The 27,218-nt window shown below is 36.2% G+C and overlaps 1 protein-coding gene across 14 annotated transcripts in view; it reads left to right on the forward strand.

The window, feature by feature from the left end:
* NBEA (neurobeachin) overlaps nt 1–27,218 on the forward strand; it is a 471,232-nt gene that overhangs the window by 378,095 nt on the left and 65,919 nt on the right. For all 14 annotated transcript variants that reach the window (XM_033085485.1, XM_033085506.1, XM_033085530.1 and 11 more), the window contains 3 exons: nt 6,736–6,848; nt 16,481–16,621; nt 24,819–24,938. In XM_033085485.1, the coding sequence (XP_032941376.1) occupies nt 6,736–6,848; nt 16,481–16,621; nt 24,819–24,938 (374 nt within the window). The remainder of the gene's footprint in view (nt 1–6,735; nt 6,849–16,480; nt 16,622–24,818; nt 24,939–27,218) is intronic.

Below are 27,218 nucleotides of genomic sequence, written 5' to 3' on the forward strand. Positions count from 1 at the left end.
GGGTGATTGCACGAGACAGAATTCTCTTAAGATCATTTAGTGTCACTCATCTGCCTTCTAACAGCATAGTTTCATATTAGCATTCCAAGTACTACTTGTTATGGCCACGGTTTGAAGTATTACTGTCTATTATTTTTGGTGTGTGTCCATGAATTTCTGTCCTATTTGAAAAAACTGTTTGGTCACTATCCCTAGGAGTCTCTCTCTCTGACTCAAGGCATTTAATTTGTAGCAGGTATATTGGTATCAATCTCTTACAGGTAAATCTCATTTGTTCATGTAATCTCATTGGTTAATTGCATAGGATGCCTTGCTCATTTCACAGCATTGTCTATGATCTCATAAAATTTTTTACCAGTATGTGATTTTTAAAAAAATTAGAATAAAATTTATCCTTGGTAGCTGAACTTGCCAATGACACACACTAAACCTTTTCTGAAAATAACATCAGAGAATGAAAGATGACTGAAACCCAACAGACAATTCTATACATGACAATAAGCTCTTTATTCCAGTTTGGAGCAAAACCCAAAGTTTTCCAAATTTTGACAGAAGCTAAAAATCCCCTCAAGTTATTTTTTGGAGGATCAACCAGGTTTTGTAGTTTTAATGAAGTCTGCATTTCATCTAGAAAGCTCAGTTCCAAAAAATCATTAAGTACTTGGGTGTATTTGCAAAGAATCTCATGAAGTTCCTGGCAAGCCAGAAACCCGCCCACATCAGAGTGCACATGAGCTCAAAGTCCAGTCGTGGGGGAGAAATCTTGGAAAACTATTAGAAAATCTAGAACTTTTCACATCCCTAAGCTGATCCTGGCTCCACCGTTGCATGGCCTTGTACCACCAGGGCCTGAGATCTGGGAAACTGCAGGACTGAGAGCTTTGAGGAAGCTCTGAGTGACACCCCTGCTTTTACAACCATATCTCTAGTTCTCTAAAGGTAGTCCTCAAAAATGTTCCCCTTACAACAAATATTTTCTGATGAAGCACTAACAAAATTAATAACTCTAACAGAGATAGAGTACTGGGAGCAAAGAACCTCTACTAACTTGTTGCCCTGGTTTTGATAACTGCCCAAATACGCCTGTATTAAACAGGCACAAAATCTTATATGCGCTGTAGACAGGACTCTCAGCAGACAGAAGAAAATACAGGGTTTTCTATTTTGTACACAAAAATAGAGTACAGAATATACTTGTGACCTCCTTTCCTAAGTAAAAATGTATTTTCTTTTCTTTCTTCTTGGAAATCTAATTTCCAATTACAATCCTAATTATACTCTTTTGTAATGACATTCCATAAGAAATTATTCCTTATAAGTTACAACTTCTTTGCCAGTAATTGTTAGTGTAGCAGCAATGACCTAGTTTTAGAATATAACTGTTTATTTAAGCAGCGTCTCTATTCTCTAATGGTATTATTGTTTTCAGCTACTGAGAAAAGTATCCATACTCTTTTTTTTTTTTTTTTTTTTTTTTTTAATTCATGTTGCCATTAAGCTCCTACTGGCTTATTCAGCAAATCTGAGCTGTAGTTTAGTCAGAAACATGAAGGTTTGACACTTAAGAATTGTGGATTATCTGCTGGTAAGTAGGTGATAAGTAAGGTCGCTTCAGTTTTTTCTGCTCATCCAAATAGAGGTCCACTAACAAAGTGGTTTAGTACATCTTTTGCCCATTCTTTGTAGCTGTCTTTTTTTTTCTTACAATGGTGCTTAATTAGTCTCTAGCCCTCTAAAAAGTGTAAGAAAGCACTCATGTTTTCTTGTGATCCTCCTCTGAAATTACACAAGAAGCAGTAGCCTTGGAAGAGTGATGTTCAGACGTGAGAGTTCTGACACCAGCTTATTTCTCTCATTGTGACATCATGCAGCTGGGTCCTTTCCCACAAGAAGTCCTTTGCCTGTTTATTAATGCTGTTAATTACACTGATTGGTCTCTGTACAACAGGACCACTGAACATGGATAAAGATCTGAATCTCTCCTTAAATCTCTCACTGGTTTGCTGGTATGTCTGTCCTGAGAAGCATGGCCCCTGCCTGTTCTATATGTCCTTAATTTTTGAAGTATCCTCTTGAAAAAATCCATCATTATATAATGTTTTCTCTAATTCTTACATCATCCTATTACCCCCTAGAAACATTAGCATGCTTCATGTTTAGTTTTATTGTTTCTGCTGTGATCTGTGCTCATGACTTAATAACTTTCTACTTCAGCTCTCAAAGATCTCTCTTTCTAGATAATTTCCTATCCAATCCTAAGTGTGATTGCTGGCACTTGTGTTGGCCTAATGTCTCATTGCAATTTCAGCTCAAAATCTCTCTCCATCTTCGAAACTCTCTAAAGCCTTGTTTCAACCTGTTTCTCTGGCCCTCTAATCAGCTGTTTTCTTACCTCCCTCTTCTGTTTCCAAGCTCTTCACCTCTTTCTTGCCCTCTTTTCTGGCTCGAGCATATTTCATCATGTTTACAGCTCTGGGCTTTCCTCCCAAAGGTAAACACTGCACTCTGCTACTTATCAATCAGTCTTAGTGTTATACTCTCCCTGCCCCTGGTTTTTGTCCTGGCTGTGTAGACATAAGTCTTCCTGGTCACCTCCCCCCTCCTCCCTCTACCTGCTTCATTCTCAGGAATCCTTTTGGTTTTGCTGTGATTATACTAATTGTCTTCTCTGCATGGGACCAGCATATTTGTCAACTGAACCCTCTGGGTGATACAGGAAACAAGCAATTTTTACTATTCTCCATTAAAAGATTATTACAAAGAATGCTTAGAAGTAATCCCACTACAGCAAAAGGTATCAAGAGGAGTGGGAACAAGAAGTTGTTTTTTAATATCATTACAGTGCTCACTGTTTTAGCTAGAAGTCAAGATTTCAAATGTATTTCTCAGTATTTAACAAATTTCTGCTGTTTGATTTCAAATTGCAGTATACTGAATGTGTGCTTGCATTTGTATTTATTGGAATTTTAATTCTTTTAAATCCTACATGCCACTGCTTTTAAAAGAGATGAAGAATAATTGCATCCATAATTTTTGAGTAATTTCTTGTAGTGGAAAGGGATTATTTTTAAAGGTTTATGGAAAAAAATTACATCCTCAATTAGGTAATAAATTCAGATGAACTTCTTCTCCCTCACCATTTTTTTTTTTTGCCTGTTTAGCATTTTCCACTTTTTTACTCTGTGATGTACAAGCCCTCACTGGTTAATTATGTATATATTTAGCTACTGCATGTGTTGGGCTTATTATTGTCATCTAATTAGATGTAACTCGAACTACTTACTTCTAGAAAAATCATTAAAAATTCTTTCCTAATGACCTAGAGATGACAAAATGTCTGTAAAGTGTGAAGAAGCAGACAAGCACAGGAACATCGCTCTTAAAGAGTGTTAATCCAGATGCTGCAATCATCTAATTAAACAATATTTTGCTGTCATTAACATTTTCACCAAGGAATTGCAGTTATAATTTCTTTGTCAGCTGTCTCTAGCTCACTTTACCTTAGAAACTAAAGTGCCATATAAAAACATTAAATTGGATGGTTTAATTAAAAAGGTTTGGTTTTTTTTTTTTTAATGAAGAAACATATCCAGTATTTCTGAGATCTCATTTACTATGCCTCATTTTTATTGTTCAAGTAGATTAGTGTCACAGGACTTGCTGTATTTAATATTCAGCCTTTAATATTAATCTCTGTAAGCCTACTTGAGGGGAAATCTGAAGGTTCTGAAAAGGTATAGGGACTACCAATAGTCATACAGGTTTATGTTCTATATTTATTTAGCTAAAAAAAGGACCAAATAATTCTTGCTGGAAGCACCAGACTATTGATGAGATGGCTAAGTATATTAATCTGCTGACTTTACTCTGAAAATAATCAATTGTGAAACCAGAACAGATCAGGACAGCATTTCTAATAAAGTGAAACCACTAATATTTATGCATGTTTAGAATTAGGGATTTGTAATCCCATTATAGGCCTATATCACTGTCCTCTGCTCAGTTAAGTACAGATGTGTGGTCTTACCTCGTAGGTTTGGTCTCCTTTCGCAATTTAAATTAGGTTCATCTTCTTGGGTCAGTTTTATTTGTTGATATTAAAGAGCAAATTGTTTAGTAGAGAAAAATAAATCACTAATTTTTTTATTAAACAAATTAAGAGGTATTCTTAGTAGTTATTATCTTCATAAATAAAACATGTTTTATAAAAATTGAAGTAGGAGAGAATATGTTTGTTTTTTTCACAAGACTTATATTTACCAAATACGTAATCTTGAAGGCTTCATTATTTGCAACTTATCCTACCTAAGCTGAGAGAGAAGCTGCTTCAAATTATCTCACACTGTGGAGTAAAAAACTGCACAGAGGAGTTACTGCAGTGTTCTGACATGGTGCTAATGTCACATGATAATTTTTTCATGTATCTATACTATAAGTAACCCCTCAACAAAAGAGTACTCAATATACCAGCAAGGCTTAGGATTGCTTTTTCCTTGCTCTGTTCACATATTTATGATTTTCTCATATGCAAGGGGAACAAACCGTCAAAATCTTGACTGAAGATTGAAATTGAGTTGATATGCAATGAATTAAGTATGTGTCAAAATTAAATGAAATCACAATGTGAAAAGATTTCAATTCCAAAACTAAAAGTAATTTTGTGTGACCCTATACATTTCCTTCCAAAATTTTGCAAAAGGATGGTCTCACTTTTTAAATGTTTCTATTAAATGGTTATAGTTGAAGTTTTTTATTACTCTTTTCCATACAAATTTGATTCTGAAGAATCTTCATTTTTGTTTATGCTTTGTGATAGACGACAGTCCTCTCAGTCATTCTCTTCCTGGATCTCAAAGTTATTTTAGTCTGCCCTCTGCATAAATACAAATGTCTTTCTATTGTGGAAGCTTTTGCATGCTCTTCTGTTAACTTAATTGAAGATTCTGATGGTGAGAAAAACATTTATTGTATGAAGCTGTTATATGAAGTTTTATAGAGGCCATATTTTAAAGCACCCTAAATTCGATAATCTCAAGAAACTTTACAAGTTGTATGCAATTAAACCCTTGCCAATGAGGAAAATAATATTCTGATTTGATGGTTGTATAAAATGAGACAGAATTGTCTTCCTTCAAAAACATATTGAGCCTCCTCCTAAAAGTCTAAAATAATAAAAATTCTATCAGATAATACCTTTCCTTTTCCTCCCTTACAAGGATAAATTCTGGTATACTTCTTGGTTTACATTCTTGTTCTGTCCAAAAGTCATTTTACATTAATTCATTTGTTCATTTGTTCATTAATTCATTCATTGTTGATATTAAAGAAGAAGTGGTTCTGGTTCTATCCATTTTTATTGTGTATGTAGCACACAGTGCTGGAGTAGCTTGTTTGACAAAGTTGTATTTGCACCTTAATTTTTTTTTTTTAAAAATTATTGTGAACATCTATTTTTTCGGAGTGTAAAAATGAGGTGCACAATTATTAAGAATATGCACTTCTGTATTCAGTGAAACTATGTACAAAATAAAAACATGCTTTTAGTTCATCACCTTCTGTTGAAAAAATAAGGTGTTTGTAGAGCAGTGAAAGTTTCACATTTCATTAAAGCAGAACTGATTTTTGTGGAGAATTGCAACTACTGCTCAGAACAAGGAAGCCTGTGTTTTCCTGTGTCGGGTTTTGTACCCCAGGAATCTGTCCAGAATCTGGAAGGAAGCAGTTATTGAGACAGGGCTGTAAATCTACCGCAGGACTGGGAATTGTTAACTTGGATTATTTCAGTCTCCTAATTATATTATATAAATACACACAATGTATTTATGACCTGATTTTATTTTTGAAGACTCGTGTTGCATATTGCGTGGTTCTCACTATAGCAATAGGATGGACAGTTCTGTACTAAGAGATTTCATTTGTCTTATCACTGAAATGTTGGATTCTACTAAATACTACGGAATACAAAAAAACCAGCCTTTCCCAAACACACTTTTCTTTGTGTTGAACTCGTAATTTTTAGTTCATTCCAGTTGCAAATTGTTCTTTTGAAATGGTATTCAAAGATGGTTTTTGCACATTGGAGCTGTAGGTATGACAGCAGTGTTTCTTTCATGACTGAAGGGAGTGGCCTGGGGTAGTCAGCTCTGTCTTTTACACTGGAGAACTGTTTTGTAATTTTCAAAGTGATTTAAAAAAATAATGTTACAGCAAACTTTACTTTCATCACTTTGATTCCATAGTTGCCATGGAATCTCACCATTTCTTCATTGAAGAAGAACCATAGGGAGTGATGGATTAGCATGGACTATCTAGGATTTAATTATATTTGCAAACTTCAAATTTACCCCCTTGCTACTTGGAGTTTCATTTTATCTTTGCCAGCTATGTTACTTCATAAACTTGCTAGAAAAGTAACAGTCTAGTTCTTTTGAATTTCTACATTCATGCTATAAAAATATCTTAATGGAAATAAAAAATAAAGTGTTTATTGGCATGGTACCTTTTAGTTGATCTTAAAAGATACTGTGCTTTTTATATTATTTCAGTTTGTATGTTGACTTCTGGTTTAACATAAATGCATCTAAATTCTGCCTTTGTCTGTAAGATTTATACCTTATTCTGTCAAAGTGGTGGGAACTGGGAACATGTGATGCAATAAATGTAACCACTAGATTTTTTTTCTAGTTGGACAACTGGACACTATTTCCTAATTCTTAAAACTTTCCTTTCCAATAGGACGAACGTACAATGATCTGAACCAATACCCTGTATTTCCGTGGGTTTTAACAAACTATGAGTCTGAAGAGTTAGATCTGACCCTTCCAGGCAACTTCAGAGATCTTTCAAAGGTAAGCTTCATTTTTGTTAAAGAACTGTCAGCCAACCCTTTTAGAAAGATATTTTGTTTTATATTTAGAGTCTGGTTAAGTAAGGTCTTTATCTTAAACTCGTAAAAGTCTGAAATAGCCTTTCTGTTTTAGAATTATTTTATACTGAATCTCTACATTATGCTAATTCCATGTGCCTAATTTGTCTGGTTCCAAATCTTCAACTTCTCTATACCTTCTGACTTATGGAACAGGAGTGCATCAGATTGCTTAATCCCGTTAATTATGTCTCTTAGCTTATAAAAGCTGATCCTTTGGAAATGAAAAACTTGGACTAATATTTCGCTGTATTTTGCGGTGACTAGAATAGTAATATAGTATCAGCATCTTCTTTCTTCTTTTGATTTAATAGTTAATAAAGGGATGTTTTGTATTTTAGATCCTGGAGTATCTCATCCTTATTGTTATTTGTTGGGGTTTTTCCATCCAATCTGATTTTGGCACTTAGTGCTTTATAATAAAAAATTCCAAGTATTTTTCTTTTCTCTAAAGGCACCACATTGTCTTCAATACCCAGCTCTGGTACTCTGGTTGTATTAACATACTGCAGAGAAGGTCTGTCCTGGCCAAGCATAGCAGAAACATATGGAGGGGCTCTACTTTCGGCCAGCTAGAACAAAGACAAAAAAGAGGTCTTGAAACTGAGTTGTGGGAAGTTATCATTCCTGGCTGCAATCTGGTACCAACTAAGAAAGTGTATGCACTGTCTTGCCAATGAAGGTGGCAAGATAGTGAATAGTTCTGCAACACCCCCAGTGTGAGGTTTCTGTTGTGTGGTATGTCAGCTTTTTTGCATCCTTACCACAGCTCCTCAGCCAAGAGGGGGGAGCTGCTTGTACAAATTGATTGAGGCTCAAAACCACAGGAAGCTGTCACTCACTGCCTTTAGGAGTGAGGCTGGAGAGGGAAAATGACCCCCAAGGCCTGTTCTGCAGTCCTGTGCTGCAGACCCTGCATTCCCTTCTGCTGCTGGGCAGACATGAGTGTTTCTGGGCTTTATGCTTTAAGTCTGGATTTCTTTCCTCCTCTCCCTGCAAGCACACATCCTGGGGAGCAATGGAGACATCCTGCCCTGGATATTTGACAGTTTCATCTCTGCTGGAAAGAGTGTGCTTGCAGTACCTCCAGATGTGTTGTAACCATTCCTGGAAACCTGCTTTTGTAAGACGTCCAGAATAATTTGAGTAGGACTTGAATTCATAATAGTGGATAGAGACACCTCAGTTTACACTCCCTTTTTTCCCTTGGACAAATAAAAAAATAAATAAGCAAATAAACCCTGAATTTACGGTACGTTCGCAGTGTGCCTCAAAAGGAATTAAATTGCTTGATACTTCCGTTAAGTTATGTAAAACTTCTGACCTTTCACAGTATTATAGGTATGTTCCACAAATGTGTTTTTCAGTTCTGTAACACCATTGTAATGTGTGCCAAGAACAATAAAAGATCCACAGATGTGACTGAAAAAAAGACCTGTGATCATTCTGCCCTGGCTTGTTCCCTAGCATGTATAAAAGTATTGCTGGTTTAGAGTTGTTCGGAAAGATAAACCTTTCATTAAGGTACTTACACTTTTCAAAATCTCTCAAACTCACTTTCTGTAAGTATTAATAGCACTGCATGTGGTGAAGTGCAAGATTAGACAGTGTCTCATGAGTCTTTTTGCTAGGTATTTAGTTTGGTTCAATCCAGATTTTTACAGTAATCTACTAAAATATGTAATTGCTGCAGGAAGTAGTGTGATAGCTGAATAGAGAGGTTTTCCTTGTCAGTTAGTAAAGACTCATTATGGCATTAGTGCATGTATAGCTTATAAAGTATCACTGTACTGTTATTAGCGCTCTCCTGAAAAGGAAATGTAAAATCAAGTCCATGGCTATTTATTTTTCATCAAGAATCCATGCAATGTGCACCTTTTCTTGCCAATTTGAAAATTTACCAAAAGCTGTTGATGGTTCCCTGTGGAACAGCTAGGGTTTTGACCACTGAAAAACCTACACAGAACTAGTCAAGGGAAATGACCTTTTCTTTCTGGCAATATCTGGGCTCCATTTATCCCATGGATGTATGAAAATACACATGCAAAACCTCTAAAGTGTTGTGGAATTCCTCAGGATAAAAGGGTTGTAATTGACAATTTTTTACAGTGTTTATTACCATAATATCTGATAGCTTTCACTTCACCATGGTTTTAAAAGGAAAAATAGTTTAATGATTTATTTTAAAATGCAGTGGTCGGTTAATATGGAATGCCTGACTTGGGCTGTTAGGTGTTACTTGCATCCTGTTTCAATTTTTTCATTATGAGCAAAACATTTTAAAAATTTGAATGTTTCTGACACTACCTTTTCAATTCTGTTTTCATTTTCGATATTGTCCTGTATCTGTGAGTCCTTTCTTTTCTTTTCTTTTCATGGAGGTGAATCCTGAGTAGCCTGGTGCTTAAAAGCAGGAGTTAGTAATTTATGGTTAACAATATTGAAGGAGTTTGTGCTATCAAACCTTATCCAGACCTCTGGGGCAGGTCCACACAGTATCCTTTCCATGAGGAGCAACTTCTTTCTGTCAGATTTTGCTCTGAAATGGAGACATGTTCCTGCAGATTTGATCCTCCAGCAGATCAGAGCCTCCAGCTAAACTGTTGATGGATAAAATCTCCTTTGTCAGTTCCTGACCTTCTGTCTCCCTGTAAATTCTGTAAAAGTTTCACAAAGCTTCTGTCCTTGATATTTAGCAATTAATAGCCAAACAATATTTTGAAATTATTTAGAATTTTAACACTATTGCATGTATGATAAAATCACACAAAAACAATGACATTAAAAGAGAAGTCACCTGCCATGTTTTGTTTTCTTGGTTTAAAAGAGTTTCTGTAGTTAAATAAATGTAGATGCTAAATCTAACTTTTAAAAAATATTTTGTATATTCTTGCTCAAAGTTTCTACAATATTCCAGTGTCAATCTGATAATTGACTACACGATTTTTCAAATTTTTAAATCTTTTGCTTCTAGGCTTTCTGTATAAAATAAGATACAGCACCTTTGTGATATCACAACTCCTGAGTGAACATACATATCAAATGCAATTCATATGTTTTTGGAGATTAAATTAGAGGCATTTGTCTTGTTACAATGTCAGTAAACGGAGTAAAACATGTGCCTTTTGCATTTAGTCCAAACTTAAATATTTACATTTGTGCAAAGTCATCTTGAATGTGTAACCATTCCACTTCATTCTGGTTTTATGTGGCACTCCTTATTGTGGTATTTTTAAATCCAGATGTTACTTGTTCTCTCAGAACAACTGGATTTAAATATTAGTCTGAAAATTCCTCTGTCCTTTTTCTTTGAGGTGTTTGGAAATTTTGTTCTCAAAGCTTTTTGTTTTTTTTTCATTTAACATATAGTTTTAGATTTAAAACCAGGGTTCACAGGCATGGAATGTGCCGTAGCAGTGGGATATATTGGACCTCTCATTTGATTAGACAGTGTAGGTTCAAGTTTTATTCATTACATATACAAGGTTAAAGGTTATATTTATTGTTTGACAGGATCAAAAGCTAATGAAAGAGGCTGTCATAGATACATAGATTATCTTTTCAATATCAAACCATCAGGTGATCTGCTTATTTTCTTCTTTGTTGAGATTTCCTTTTGAAGACTACTTAGGATATTAAACATTAGTCCAGGAAACATATACACAGGCCTTACTATACAGTGATTTTTTGTGAGGTTCAAGAAACTTAAAATGTGGTATGGTTTGTTTGTATAAAATGGTATGACTTTTACTCTTAAATTATAGTGAATGCATGGTTTTGACATGCTGCATTGTCCCTGCTCATTAAAGTGTAAACGGGAATTTCTCCTCATTTACTTCCAGTCATCCCGTTAAATAAAATGATTTCTTCACCAGGCAAAGTAATACTAATATTGACATGTGTATGAAACATCACACACCCATTCATTGAGTGGAAAAAATTATGTTTTGTTAATATAGAAGGTGTTTGACTGATGGGTGGTGATAAGCATAACCACTTTTCCTTATTACTGTGCCATTTCAAGAAAAGGAAGTGATAAAGCCCCAAGGCTTCTAAATGTAATAATGCAAATGAACACATCCAAGTGTGAATATTTCAAGGCAACCACGTTTAATACTTCGAAAAACGTATATGCTGAGGAATGGAGTTTATGGGCTTATTAAGAGCTCTTAATTGGAAAAATGAAATAATTTTCTTTTATTAGTAAAATTGAACTTCTCTTTTTATCATATGCAACGCTTCCATCGGAAGAAAAACTACACACAATTGAAGCCACACAATTAAACATGTGTTTTTCTTAAATAAAAATTATTTACTGAGTGAAACTCAGGCACTAGGAATCTGTGAATGCTCTTATATTTGTCATTGTTGATATCTGGTTTTCATATTAGGATGCTGAAGAAAAATCTGTTTACAAATTTGGACGAAATTGCAATTTATTTTTAAGTTTAAAGTGTCATCCTAAGACATCCTATTTATAGGTTGTTCTACAGTGGGTGTTTTTTAATAAAAAAGCAAGCCAGGAAAAGCTCAGTCAGTTTTCAGCTGGAGCCAAATAAAGACAGGTTCAATATTCCTTTTACCCAGCTACAATTTTGTGCAGTAGATCACCAAAAAAACCAAATCAAAACAAAAACACCCTAAAATAAACCAACCCCAACCAAAACCAGATAAGGTAACTACTGCATGAATTAGAGCCAAGTTAAGCAGAATATTTCAGTGGCTAGATAAATAGGATGCTACAGTCAGTTCTGCTTTCATGAAAGAATACAGTTCTATATAGCAAACAAATAGATATTCCCAAACTAACATAACATGTCTGGTGGATATCAAAAGCCAGATATCTAAAGAGATTAACCAGGTAAAAAAGAAAGATGTAGTAGTGTGTTTTTAATGTTAGAGTAAATACTTGCCTTATTTTTAAATGGAAGAAAGAGACAAACTGAAGTAGCAGGTTTTAGTGCATCAAAAGTGAAGTGGCTGAAGAGGCATTGTCATACAGTGACCTGTTATGTTAGTTTGGAGTAAAAAAAAATCTTATGAAACCATTATATGGGAAGTTAATTCTATTTAATAGGAGTTCTTTCAGAGGCTTTTTGCAATAAAAAGACAAACAGTGTGTTTGGAAAAAGCATTTTATAGATCATTATGGAAAGAACTTTTTAAATAATGCTCAGAACAATTTATTTTGCTCAAATTCAGTTCATTTGTCTTATGGAAGATTATAGACTGAGACTTAGTATATAGATTGAACTTTGCCACTGTATTGTTTGTGCAAGTAATTTTAATCAGTGCACACACCAACAGAATCTCAGTCAAATGGAAATAATATTATTTTCTTCTATTACATGAAGTTACAGGTATTGATCCATAAATAAAATTTAACTGCATTTTATAGCCATTATATTAGATTAAAACTGAGGTAGTTGACCATCTGAGCTGAGAATGGCATAGTCAAGCTATGGAAAATGACCAAAACTCCATATATCCTATGCGTTTCACAAGAAATGTGAGAGACTACCATTACTGTAGAACTTGTCATTAAATAGGACCCATGCCTCATCAGAGTAAAACGGGGTTAGCTTGCTACTTTATACAACTAAGATTTAAGGTCTTTACAGAAATGTATTCGTCTTCACTGAAGGATGACCTCATACCATTACCTTGGGTAACAGCATTTTCCCACATGGATGTTAAAATAACACTAAAGAAGTCAGGGGCAGACCTTGCACAGTTTATTTCCTGCTATTTTATTTATGGAGATTTTTTGCTTTCAGAAAGTTCCCCATCTTTCAGTATACAAAATCTGTTCTATTTGGGGTTAGTCAACAAGTTTTTAAATTGAACATCAATATCAACAACAACAATAAAAGAAAGAGATTTGAGTACTTTCCACTAGAATTTTCAAGGTATGGTTTCCTGAATCTGGAGACATGTCCTTTATTACATTAATGTGCGGAGAGGTGGCTCACATCAATGTCTCTGTGACTGCACAGAGAAGGGAATCAGATGTTTCTTGGATTTCTTCACTGCAGGACAGAGATAACTTATGTAAGGCTGAAGTGCAAGCTGCAGAGTTGTGTAAGCATGAGCAGCTCCCAGCTCTCCTCCCCATGCAGTGCTGCATTGAGACAGTTGTGCCACTTCTGGGATCCCAGTTGTCATCTTTGCATAAGTAGGACCATGATTGCACACTCCCCGCTCTAGAGTAGTTCAGGGACTTCCAGCTCATCTTCCTAATTGCAAGCAATCTCACATGCAAGACATACGTAAGCAATCTCATGGACACTATAAAGGCTTGTGGAATGAGAGAAAATAACCCATGTCTCCCGAATCCCAGACTGTCAGAGAGATCACTAGTTCATCCAATCCAGGATCTGTCCTGAGAAGTTGAGGTGAGACTTTCTAGTTGAAGACAAACTCTTCCTCCTTTCCCTTCCTTCCTTCCTTCCTTCCTTCCTTCCTTCCTTCCTTCCTTCCTTCCTTCCTTCCTTCCTTCCTTCCTTCCTTCCTTCCTTCCTTCCTTCCTTCCTTCCTTCCTTCCTTCCTTCCTTCCTTCCTTCCTTCCTTCCTTCCTTCCTTCCTTCCTTCCTTCCTTCCTTCCTTCCTTCCTTCCTTCCTTCCTTCCTCCCTTCCTCCCTTCCTCCCTTCCTCCCTTCCTCCCTTCCTCCCTTCCTCCCTTCCTCCCTTCCTTCCTTCCTTCCTTCCTTCCTTCTTTCCTTCCCTCCCTTCCTCTCTGGGGAAAGGACCCCAATAAAGATTCTTCCCAGAGATTTTCCCATGAAAATTGCAGTATCATGCAAGAACAGAGATGTCTCTCACTGGTATTTCACATACACACTCCATTATATTCAGACAATGTCTTGTGCATTTTGGGATTTTTCTTCAAATGAATCCTAAAGTAATTGCAAGAAAAAAAAAAAGATAACTACTCTGAGAAGAATATTGATGAGGATGAAAGTAATCTAGAATACAGCTTTTCAGGTTTATCATTTAATACCATTAATCATATATGTTCTGAAAGTAGATTATTTTAGCTACTTGTACAGGCATTTTTATATGAAAATGGGAATGCACGATCTTACATCGTTATGCCTTTTGTCTTTTAAATTGAAGTAACACCTCTCATTGAACAACCCAGAAAACATGATGGTATGTTTGCATTAGTATTTTATTTGACTTTAAAAATTATTGTAAAATTCTTAAGAGAAATAACCTTTTTATTAAATACAACTCTATATATATTACATTAAAATGTTATTTAAAGATACTGATCAAACCTTCATTAAAATTTTGCTAGTCTATAAAATAAAATACCTCATAATTATTTCGAGCATCAGTTATACCTCACAGGCCTTGTTACTGTAGTCAATTTACAGTGAATAATGAAAGCACATTGCTTTTTTGATGAAAGACTTCTAATAAGCATCAACTGTGTTTTGAAAGGCCAGGAGTTTTCCATATTTTCGATCTTGCATTAATCATCATATTCATTCTCCACTGTGCCTTCAAACCTACAAAATGGTTACAGATGACATCTCTGTCTTCCATAGCCTCAGAATTCACTGCAGCATAGGATAAGATGCACCTTCGTAGTGGAGGGAAGAGATATTCTCAGGATGTTTCTCCATTACCAAATACAATCTCACCAATTTGTCTGCTATTTTGTGTTCTCTTCTCAGAGGGGGTGAACATTTCATTTTAACAGACTATGGTGTGAATTACTGCTCTAGCTCTTGAAATGTGTGGTTTGGACTGGAATTTTTTCTGCCAGAGAAGTGGATGCACAGTACCTTAATGAGGGTGGTGTCAGCAGGATCCATCCAGTTCCCAAAACAACCCAGAGCCTGATATAATTTAGCAAAGTGCACATATATCTGCACAGTTTGTCAGTCTAATGGGAAAAGAATGTCTCTTTCAAGGAAGCTGTTGAACAACCATTTCTATATAATGATAACTTAAAGGATATAATACTGCCAGTGGGTTTCCTGACACTGGCAGGATCTGTAACAAAACCAAGTATAACAAAAATGCAAATATTTATTTTTTCCTATTGGCAGTATTTGGTAAATGAGCCTGGAAAGTGTTAAGGAATGGCTCATACTTCTCTTTCAAGAATGTTTTGTGAGATCTTTCAGTGCAGTCTGCACCAGATAACACCCATCCTTTGGGATTACTCAATCATTTTATACATATGAGAAAACTATTAACTTCTCCATGACACAGCAAAGTATTAAGCATCCAGAGTGCATAATATGAAAAATACTGAAATCATAATGTTTTAAATGTAAGTGTTCAGCAAAGACTGCTATTTAAAAACAAGCTCTAAACCAGAAAATATCATGTTCTATGTCAGCCTTGTATGCATCCATCTCAAAAAACTTTCAACTTTAAAAATTTTTATTTACATATCTAGTGTAGTGAAACACAGAGATTTGACCTTGTACTGGTATTTCCTTTCTGAATTACTTGGGATTTTAATTCAGTAGAAAAATTTTGCAGTGAAATAAAATGTGAAAATAGTGTTAGCATTTTGAAAAGGGTCAAAGTCCTTGCTTATGCATTTATTTTTCATACCCGCAATAATATAAATTCTAATTAAAAATTGATTAAGGCAAATCAAGTAATAATTTCAAACTACAAAACGTTCATACAATTGTTTGGTGTGGAAGTATGCCCTCCTCTTAGTATTAAACTGCATGTGTTTGGTTAATTTTACTGTAAAAGCTAAAATCTGTATTTTCTTTATCCCAGTAACTTTTGCATCACACAGTAACAAATATATTTTGCAAAAAATTATGAGATAAAGTGGGTTAAAAATCATAAAAAGCTTGTCTTCCTCAAGTAGCCACATCAAAACCAATAGTTCCCACTACTGCCTAGCATCTCTTGTTTTTCACCTGGTTTGTATAGATTGTCCTTTAAGTTTGCTCAGAATGGACTTTGAATTTGTGAATAATTCTATTGTTTTCAAGTACCAAGCTTGTTTGCTTTGTTCAGTAAAACGTGGCTTTGTTCAGTCAGAAAGCACACCCAGTCCTGAGGACTATGCATGGTTTTTAAGTATTTCTGCATAGGATCACCAGACACCATCAGCAGTTCCGCGTGAAATCTTTTCATCATGAACTGCGCATTACAAAGTATCCTGTGTGAGCAAAAGTCAGTTTTCATTAGCTGTGTGATTATGGTGAATGACAGCAACAGAAATATTAGTTTGGCCTCAATGCATTTTAAATGCAGTTTTAGAAGTCTATTTCCAGAACAATGCTGCTGAACTAATTGGGAAACAACTTATACTTCAAGAAGGTCTTGAAAGTTTGCAGATGTGGATCACTTATATTTGTCAATTAAAATAAGGAAACTCATAAGACTTTTAGTACACAAAGCCTTTGAAAACAAACTGTATGCTTACAGCAATCTCAGGGGTTACTACAGCATGGAATGTGTTTGGTTGCAGTCTCCTGTGCAGTGAATTTTAATGCAGAATTAACCTGTGCCATATCAGACATGCTGCCCTTCAACTGATAATATATGTGACCTCTTATCACTTTACAGCCTATTGGTGCTTTGAACCCGAAGAGAGCTGTCTTCTATGCAGAGCGGTATGAGACATGGGAAGATGATCAGACTCCACCTTATCATTACAACACCCACTACTCTACATCTACTTCTACCTTGGCTTGGCTTGTTCGCATTGTAAGTATTTCTGGATCCTGGTTTTCATTAATATCATTATTTACAGCATCTCTTCTGTCACTTACCATTGGGGTTTTTTTGTTTCGTTTTGTTTTTATAAAACTACCTTTCTATTAAAATCTCATCATTCTTCCCTGCCTTAAAATCTCAGAAATTCTCTAGATATACTTGATATACTCATTGTAGTGATCAGGGGATCCTTCCTACCCAAACAGTCCAAAATAATTAATTTAAACATAAAATGGTGGTGGTATGAGGACTGATATACAATCAGAAAAATGCATCTTAAACTAAATCCACTCCCCAAAAAATATCTGTAGATAATATACAAATCTGATACTGCTCATATTCATTTATTATTTTCAACTAGGGACAGATCCATGCAACATAAAAAAAAAAGCCTTTTGTAAGAACATTAAACTGTCACATTGAGAAGGGAATTATATAACCAGTTTTATATTAAAGCAGCATATTTTATGCAAATGAGCTATGAATTATGCTTTTAAATTAATGAATATCTCTACAGTTTTCAGAAATGTAAAAATGTGGATTCTAACTTCAAACCATTATGTCAGTTCTGGAAACCTCATGCTCCTATGACCAAGACGAGATCTAGGGAAGGGAACCAAATTTCAAAGACAGAATGAATCTGAATTCAGTGTATGTTATCACAATTATTTACAGAATAAAGAGTGTTGATGAGACACTGAAAATTTCACAGAGAAACCTGAAATAATGAAAAATTGAGTGACTGTGTAATTACTTAAGTTGACGTAGTACAACCTGCCAATAAAAATCTGTTCCATAAGGTGTATTCTAAGCCTGTTTTGCATACAACAAAGCAAAACAGCCACACAAAGCTTGATAATCAAGTTTTTACCCATCTCAGCTTCCCTTAGACATGTTCTGTTTTTTTTCTGCTCAGAATGGAATTCGTGTGTCTGTGAGTTCAGGATATATTTCTTAAACTATGGGAATCTAAGTGTTGATTACACTCCTGTGTTGGGTGACCATTGTATTCCTTTTAAATGTTGCTAAATTATTCATTTACATTTTATGGTACATATGTGCTTCTTTGTTGCCTTAAAGTAGATTAAAAACAGTAGTTTTATTTGCATGCTCATCTATTAATTTTGGCTGCTGTACAGCAAAAGATACTCTCTTGCTACTTGGCAAATTCTCAGATCTGGAAGTCTACTTAGAGGCTGAATGTACAACACACCAAGGAGTATTCATTTCCTGTATTAGGCTAATGCAATGTCATTTTTACTACTGCTGTTTATGTAATACTGTAGATGTTCTTGCTCTCTTTGTGTTCTCATCCAAAAGAGCAAGACAACATGGTCTTTGTCTTAATGGCCTTGCAATACAGACCTTACAAATTACATTTGTTAGAGCAAACAATATATGTGACAATAGAAAGCAGAAGTGGAAAGCACTGATATCTAAAAGAAGTTGCCAATGAAAAGGTGAAAACAACAGATAACTTAAATACAGGGACACACTAGGTATTTTAAAGATTATTTAAATATGATTAAACAGCAAAGAAAAGTAATCTCTAGTGAGAGTAGACAACAGAAGTGTAAGAAGACATCCAGAGAAAAATTGAACCTCAGAGAAGGAAAAAAAGATAATAATATGATAAGACTGGATAAGGCAGCAAATGAAGACCCTAAATAGATATTTGAAAATAAGTGTGGATAGAGGAAAAGATTATGCAAACAAAGATTATAAAGTCATAGTGATCTATAGAGATATATTTTTGTTACAAAATAAAGGATGAAATATCCTAAGGGAGAAGATTGTGCCAATGAAATAGATAGAAAAGGCTAGGTCAGATTTCCGTAAGTTAAAGTAGTATTTATTGCTTGTGAATTTCTTAAGCTAGAGCTTTGATGAGAGTTTATGAAGAAGACTCTGTAAAAAAAGGTAAATTACAGTCTAGTCCAGAAAGAGGAAGAGATTAAGAGATTAAGAGATGCAAAGGTTCAGGCAGAAAAACACTTTCAGTGATTTGAAAGACTGGAGAAGAGTGATGGGAAAAGATGTGTTACTGTAGAGCTTTTGGTAGAAAGTGACAACAAAGTGAAAGACAGGAGTACAAACTAAAACCATAGGAGAAGGCTGTATAAACCAAAGAAAAAGAAAAAGAAAAGCAAAAGAAAGAGAAAAAAGCAAGGAAAGAAATGAAAAATCTATGACAAAACATAAATTGGAAATGAGAGTTTAGACAGAAGCAGAACAAAACAGTATGTAGAAATGGGGATCCAAGGGGAGAAACTGCCTGCCTAGACCTTAGTATTGGAGGAAACAGTCTTTGCTGTAGGTAAGGAAATTTCAACCACTCTGAACTATATATATAGAGAGAGAATTGTGTAATTGCTACAAAACCTCAAAAATTATTTTAAGTTTTGCTTTTCAGCTTTGACAGATGCAATCTGGTTTCTGTCAGTTGTCTTCAAAACATTGCTTGTAATATCATATTTTTGAGTTAATTGTGTGATAATCTGTTCCCTACTGCCTTATATTTCCCTCAGTTGCTTTCCCTTATCTGATGTATTGTGGTGGATTGGCTCTGCCTAGATGTCAAGTACCACCAAAACTGCTCTACTACTCCCCTCTTCAGCTAGGCAGGAGAGAGGAAAAATATGGAAAGACTCATGGGTTGAGATAAGGCCAGGGAGAGATCCCTCACCAATTACCTTCATGGGCAAAACAGACTCAGATTGGGGAAATTAGTTTGAATTATTACTGATCAAATGAGCATAGGATAATGAGAAAATAAAGTTAAACCTTAAAACCACCTTCTTCCAATCCCTCCCTTCTTCTCTGCACTTAACTCCTAAATTCTCTCTCTCCTCTCCACCAACCCAGGGGAATGGGAAATGGGGGCTCTGCTCAGTTCATCACACGTTGTCTCTGCCACTCTTTTCTCGTCAGAAAACTCCACACTTTTCCCCTGCTCCAACTTGGGGTCCCTCCCATGGGAGACAGTTCTCCATGAACTCCTCTGAAGTGAGTCCTTCCCATGGGCTGCAGCTCTTCATGAGCTGCTCCAGCGTGGGTCCCTCCCACAGGGTGGAGTTCCTCAGGAACAGACTGCAACAGAGGGTCCCCTGTTAGCTTACAAGCACTGCCAATAAACCTGCTCCCACATGGACCCCACTCTCCCTGGAAACACAGGTCCCTGCCAGGAGCTTGCACCAGCACAGGCTTCCCAGGGACTTCCTCGGGCATCCACCTGCTGTGGCATGGGTTCCTCCAGGGGCTGCAGGTAAATCTTCACTCCCCTCTGGACCTCCATGGTCTGTAGGGGCACAGCTGTCTCACCATGGCCTGCACCATGGGCTGGAGGGGGATCTCCTCTCTGGAGTCTGGAGCACCTCCTGGCCCTCCTCCTGCACTGACTTTGTTGCCTGTAGAGCTGTTCGTCTCACATATTCTCATTCCTCTCTCTAGTGTTCTGTAGTTTTTCCCTGACCCTTAAGTCTGTTATCATGAAGGCACTTTGCCATACTGACAGGATTGGCCTTGGTCAGAGGCAGGTCCATCTTGGAGCCAGCTGGCATTGGCACTATTGGATATGGTAAAAACTTCTCACAGAAGCCACCCCTGTAGCCTCCCCCACCACCAGAATTTTGCCACACAAACTCAATACATGTATCAGGCTAGTTTTTTTAAAAGACACTGTATGTCTTAGCCTCAGTTCTTTGTAGTTACAGTAATTTCACGAATACAAGCCGCACCAATTTGACTAAGATTTTGCTCCTAAACCGGAAATGCGGCTAATACTCAGGAGCGGCTATTATGTGAATAATTTTCTGACATTTACAACCTCAGAAGTGCCTGCCAGAGTGCCGACCCGAGCAGCTGCAAAGTCGGCATTTTGCGATTGTTACAAATCGCTACTCTGTTGCACCGCGGGTGGAGCCTGGCTCCCTGCAGGCAGCACGGGGGGCGAGGAGAGAGGAGCGAGAGCTCCCTCCTTCCCTCCTCTGCCACAGCCCGGGGAAGAGACGGGGGGGCTCCGCGCCGCCATTGCCGCGGCTCAGGGAGGAGGGGGGGGACCCGGGCCGCCCCTGCCGTGGCCTGGGGAGGAGGGGAGGGACCCGCGTTGCCACTGCCGTGGCTCTGGGAGGTGGCGGGGGACCCGGGCCAGCCCTGCCCCAGCTCGGGAAGGCGGCGGGGGGCTCCGTCCCCGCCCGCTGCCGCCGCCGCGGGAGCAGGTGGGGGGGCTCTGTCCCTGCCTGCCACCACAGGGCAGTGCCGGGCCGTGGTGACCGAGCCCAGTGGCAGCGGCGGCTGGCCCCCTGTGGCCCCGCCGAGCGGCAGCGCCGGGCTGGGCTTCCTGGCCCCGTCAGCAGCCCCTAGCGGGCCGAGCCTGCACAGCCCGAACCGAGCCAGTAAACCCCGCCCTGCCGCGGTTCTGTTAGTATTTGGCAACTTTGTTGCACGTGGGTCCTCGCTGCTAATGACAGAGCAGCTTATACTCGGGTGCAGTTTATTTATGGACAAAAAACGAAATATTTGCCAACACCCAGAGATGCGGCTTATACTCAGTGCGGCTTGTATTCGTGAATTTACTGTAATTTCGATATCTCTGCCTTTGTTTCACCATTAATACATATTCTGTTGTATGCATTTTTGTATCAATTAAATTGAATATTTATAGTTTATTGCTAGGTTACCTTACCACCTGAAGACTCATTTTGTTCTTGTGCATTTCATCTGGAGCTGTGAATATTTAAGTTGCAGAAGATGGAATAGTTTAAACCAAGAATGCCACTTCAGAATGCCATATAGTCCAGTGACTTGACCTGAAAAGTAAACAGAAGTAAAAAAGAAAAATAGAAGAATGAATCCTGGCTTGAATCAGATAGAATGTGAATATCAGCATTGGTTTCAGATTTTTAGGAGAAATAGGATAGAGTTATGGTACAAATGAATATTCTCAATAATTACTACTGAAGAAGTTACATTTTTGTAAATCAGTTGCATCTTCATGGAAACAGAGACCATGTTTGAGAGCAAGATTCTCTAATGTGGTAGTCAAGATGTTTGTAGAGAATAATTGTCTTCCAGTTGCCATTGCAATGACTGCATATTTGTACAAGGTAGAAGAAACTCTGGATTTATTAGGAGTTAGATCGGATGGAGTTAAAACCAGTTTTTTGTGAGATTCAAAGGTGAGAAGGACTGGATGTCCTCTGGTAAACAGAAGTGAATTTGGTTCTTGTTTTTGTTCGATTGGAGCAGGACAGTCACAGATATATCAGGCAAAAGGTGTGTGTCACTCTGATAAACCCTCATATACTCTCCCTCTCCCATTACAAATGACCGGAAGGACATTTTTCTTCGACATAAGATGTCTCAGAATGACCATATCCCTTCCTCCTTCCTCCTCTACTCCCACCATAAATGATCCAAATGAGTCTGGGTACTGCTAAAAGGGGAGCGAGGAGAGAGGTGCTATTGAATGGAAAATTTGTTGTTCTCACAGCTCAGGTTTGTGTTCAATGTAATCGAGTCCCTCACGAATTTCTCTCCTTGTTGGCAGTGAACAAGACATGAATTTTATTCAGAATATTGGGAACGAGAGAGATGGAGCTATAATGAAAACATTGTGCTGCTTTATAGCTTTCACAGCAACAAAACCTTTACATGAAATGACAGTAATCGGTATCATAGAATAACAGTATTTAAATGAGTATATTGAATACAGATATGAATTATATTTATATAAGCACTTGACTTCCCAAAGAATAAAAATTACCTTAAAATTATGTTAGAGGTCTGAGATAAAGCAAGTAAAAGCTCTGAATTTCTGCTAAGGATTAAAAATCCAAAAAGATAGGCACAACAGGCCATGGCAGGATAACATAATAGGGCACCCTGTAGTGCTCAGCTACTAAAAGTTTAATCCTTGATTATGAATTTTATTGCTTTTGTGTATTTGTCTCAGATGCTTAAAATAATGTTGTCATGGAAGTTTGGATTAATATTTTTACATAATTTACTGTAATTACATCATTCTTCTGCTTTCTGATTCTTTTAAATCCATTGACTGCTTCTGATTTCAGAACCTCTGCAGTGATCCACAGTCTGCTCCACAACAATATTCACAAAAATTGCAAATATCTCATAAAGAAAAAGATGATGGGTAGTACATGTTAAAAGACAGAATTATTTGTGTTCAGATCTAGAACATAAAATGTTTTTCAGTCAGAGCAAGCTAGAAGACAGAATAATTACTATTGCAAATATACCAAGATAATTGGGAGGAGGAATTAATTTTAAAGAAAAATAATTCTCATATTAAAAATGTGAATTTAATAAAATTATAATATTAACAGAATTTTAGGATAAATTAATATGATCCAATTTATGTATATATATTGTTTTCCATTTTGTAGTTCTGGGTCTAAATCTTGCACATTTTCATTTATATTTTACATTAAATTCAGTATATGGAACCCTGGAAAATCTGGATAGATATTTTCTTTCAATATTTCAGTTCATTGTTGTAGTTCATACTACTCATCAAGTGAAGCTACTGTTAAATTGTAATATTCTATTTAAATTATAAATCTCTTCCTCACCACACAACCTTTCAATATTCACATGTGGAAATAAAACCATTGTGCAATGAGATTTAGGGTCCTCCAATAAGAAATTTTATAGTGATGATTTTGTATTTAATTTGATTATTTTAATTAATTATTCAACACACATTAGGAGTCTCTGATTGGAATAAATGCACAGATGAAAGTGTATTTATGAGATACTATTCTTTTGAATGTATTTATTAAAAACAAATTCCCCACATTTTAAGAGGAAAAAATTGGTTAGAGTTTTTTCTTCTTTGAAAGAAAGTAGCCCGTGTTGACTGCTGTGCATGATAGAAAAAATTAATTGGGAAGACGTGGAATAAAGGTAGAAACTCTTTTTTTGGATATTTTCACTATTTTTGCATCCATGCTTTCCTTACGTATATTTAAATTTCTCTTAAGGACTATGTAAACATAAATGTCTTAATTCTTTTTCCATCTGGGGAAATTTACTTACAATGTGTATAATGCAGCATGATTGTTTCAAAAATTCTTTATTAATGGAGGAGTTCCCTGGCTTGTTCAAAAATGTCATACAAGGAAACCAAGAATGTTTAGAATAAAATTCAAATAATAGATGAATAATACTATAATAATAATTGCAATCTGGTGATCATGAACTGCTTTGATAATAAAACTTCCAGATGATCAGGATATGCCATTAAATAAGTTTGAGTATGAATTTAATGAAAGGGACTTTTTAAAAAACATTCCCCATGAGATGTTGGAAGCGGAAGAAGCAACCTCCATCCCTGTAGGCACACTGCCAACTATTAGTTGAATAAGAGAACTAGTGGAGTAGTGGTGGAAATCCAGGTTTCTGCCAATGATCTTCATATTCAGGTTCTACTGTCAAATTATGGATTTGGTCCACTGTTAACCCCTTTCCTGCAGTGGAATGTAGTGACATTAAAATGGCTTATCCAGACTGTCTAATGCCTGAGCTTTTTCTCCCCAAAAGCTGGTAGCTGTTTCCATTTAGTAATAACTGGGATATGGTTTCAGATAGAACTAGCAAAAGTAAAGGCTAAATATTTAATCTCTGTACCTCTGCCCCAAAATAATGATAAAACTGCATATCCTGGAACCATAGTCTGCCTCATAACGACCACAGAGCAATTCGTCTCACCTTGAGGCAAAGTGGAACCTACTGAGCTCTTTTCAATTAAATGAAAACACAAGAAAGATTTAGAGATTGGAGTTTTTAAAGATTTTTACATACCGACATGCAAGGAATAAACAAAGCCCAATTATATAAATAGCACAGAATGTGTTTGTGGTGGTTGCAGTATAGGAGGCAGTCATTGTGAACTGGAACTAAGCTACATATGTCTGCCACTGATGGGTAATTAGTCTTAGGGTATAGAACTCAGGATTTGTTTGTGCAAAATGTGTTAGTGCCAATAAATACACTCAGATGTCCAGTGCAGAATCCCATGCATACATATAACTATGAGGTGCCATGTTTTTCTTTAACTCTGCCTTTATGAAGTATTTTGATCTGCAAAAGGCTTTTGTATTTTGACAGAAACCTGCTGCACGAGTTCTTGTACTGTTTTCTTAATGTGTCATAATTTCATTAACTACAGGAGCCCTTTACAACATTCTTTCTAAATGCAAATGATGGCAAGTTTGACCACCCAGATCGAACCTTCTCTTCAGTGGCCAGGTCCTGGAGGAACAGCCAAAGAGATACCTCAGATGTGAAGGTAACATATATGTTACATAAATGGATAAATACACAATTTCATGATGGTATTTTTTATGTAAACTTAAAGAAGGTGCTGTATTATATTTTATATTTACATATACCTAATATCTTTATATTCAGCATACTAGGTATAGTGTAAAGAAATAGATGTTAATAAAGTTTATTGTTCTAATGCAAACAAAGATTCTTTGAAGTTGAGTGGACAAAAGGTGATTTTTTTTCTTTTTTTAGAGAAAAACAGCCTAACTGATCTAATTTAGATCAGATAATCAGGAGATGGAGAAAAGCTCAATAAATTGTTCTTTCCTGCTGTTAACTCAATATTTGGCCCACTCCATAAAACACAGCAGGAATTGGATTTGACCTTAAAGTGTCATATTGTTATAGCTTGCCTAGCTCTGGGTTTGCATTGCCTGGGGCAATTAATAAAGCATTAATGACAAGACGCATTTAAAATGTTGGCTTTTCTGTACAGCTTTAGCTTTTACTTGAATGTGCCTGGGGATATTATGCAACAATACACATTAGATTAAAACAACTTCTACACTATATACAGAAACAGCCAGAGAGCAGGGTGATTTTACTGCTCTTATTCCTTACCTTTGTATTTACCTTGTTAAATACAAAGGGCTATTGCTCATAGACATGGGACCTTATCAGAAGGAAGCAAAAATCTAGAAGGATTTTGAATGGTATGATTCCTTCTTGATTCTCATTTTCTATTAATAAAGTAGGTAAAGGTTTCACTATAAAAATAACTCTTTCTTTAAAAAAAACCATTTTTTACAGTGAGTATGTTTTTCTTCTATTTATATTCTACCATTCATACTAGGAAATGATAAATTGAAGGTCATATTGACATTGTATTTTTTTCTTGTCTTGGCAAAGTAAAAAAAGAAAAAAATATGTAGATTTGTTGATTTATTTTTATTCCAGAGCTCCTGTTGGCATAAGTATTCCAACAGTCTCAGAAGAGACAAACCATGTTGTTATTATTCAGTTACTAGTTAGAATAAGTAATTGCAAATTGTAGAATCATCCTAACATATAGGAGTAAATGCTTTTTAAAGAAATCAACCTGAACTTCCTATAAACCATTTTATGCTTATTCATGCTCATCTGGAAGTCAATAGCTTTTAAAGTACCATCACTCTTAGCCTTGTAGGAAAAACAAAGGAAATTTCCAAATTTGGAAGCAATTTGAGGTAATATCTACTATATTTGATATATCTTCAAAGTGCTGACATTTTGATTTTTACCTTTCAATGAAATCTAGTTTTCCTGGAATTCCACTAGAATATCTGGGAAAGTGACTTCCTAGGAGTGGGGCTCAAATAAAGGATAAGAGCCTTAAACTGAGAAATAAGGGAAGACAGTTGGAAGTGACTATAATCTTCTTGTCTGGCTTTAGTACACAGGAGGAGGGCAGTTAAATACATCAAGGCATTGCAAAAGATAAAGGAATATCTGTGGACAGACGGAGAGATGGTATTCAAGTGGGGTGTGTAATTAGTGAAAGGATTGTTCCTAAACTAGCAACCAAATGAGTTATCAGTAAAACAATTAGATGAAATGTTTGTCTGAAAATACCAGGAGTCTTGTGAACCAAGTGGGATAATTTAAGCTGCTGCTGCCAGCCATTGCAAGGATGAAGGAATTAAGGATGGATAACAGCTGCATTGCAAAACGTATTTGTATTAAAATACCCCAGCTTATCGAAATAAAAAAAATATTCAAAAGATGCTTAGAACCAAATACCTTCAGAAAAGGAAGGTAAAAGGTGAAGAGATGAAGTAGCTATGTTCTTTAATGCCACTGAATGTAAATAAAGGAATTTGGGATAGCAGGTAAAATAGTAAAAATTAAGGGTCAGAATTGCCCTTGGGAAAAGACTGTAAAACAATGTGTTCCAGAACGTTTGGCAGTCTGCTATAGAGTCCCTGAATCAAATATATACGTATATACACATTTCTGTTATGCCATTGGAAAGAGAAATACTACTTGGAGCTAAGTCATTACAGAAAATCTAATATGGGAGTAACAGATGAGGTATGTTAGCCAATAAATGTTTTCTCCAGATAATCCCTGACCTGTCTGTTGAGGGATACATTAGGGATTAAATATGCTGTTTAAAATAGGAGTTTGTTAATTGATGAACATACAGGGAAGATGAGTTTAGAAAATAATGTTGAATTGATTTATTTTAATTTGATTCAGCTTAAGATGAAAATAGATTAATAAAAGGAGATTCAAAAATGAACTGAATATTTAAGGGATA

This window comes from Catharus ustulatus, chromosome 2 (assembly GCF_009819885.2).
Source record: "Catharus ustulatus isolate bCatUst1 chromosome 2, bCatUst1.pri.v2, whole genome shotgun sequence".
Lineage (NCBI taxonomy): Eukaryota > Metazoa > Chordata > Aves > Passeriformes > Turdidae > Catharus > Catharus ustulatus.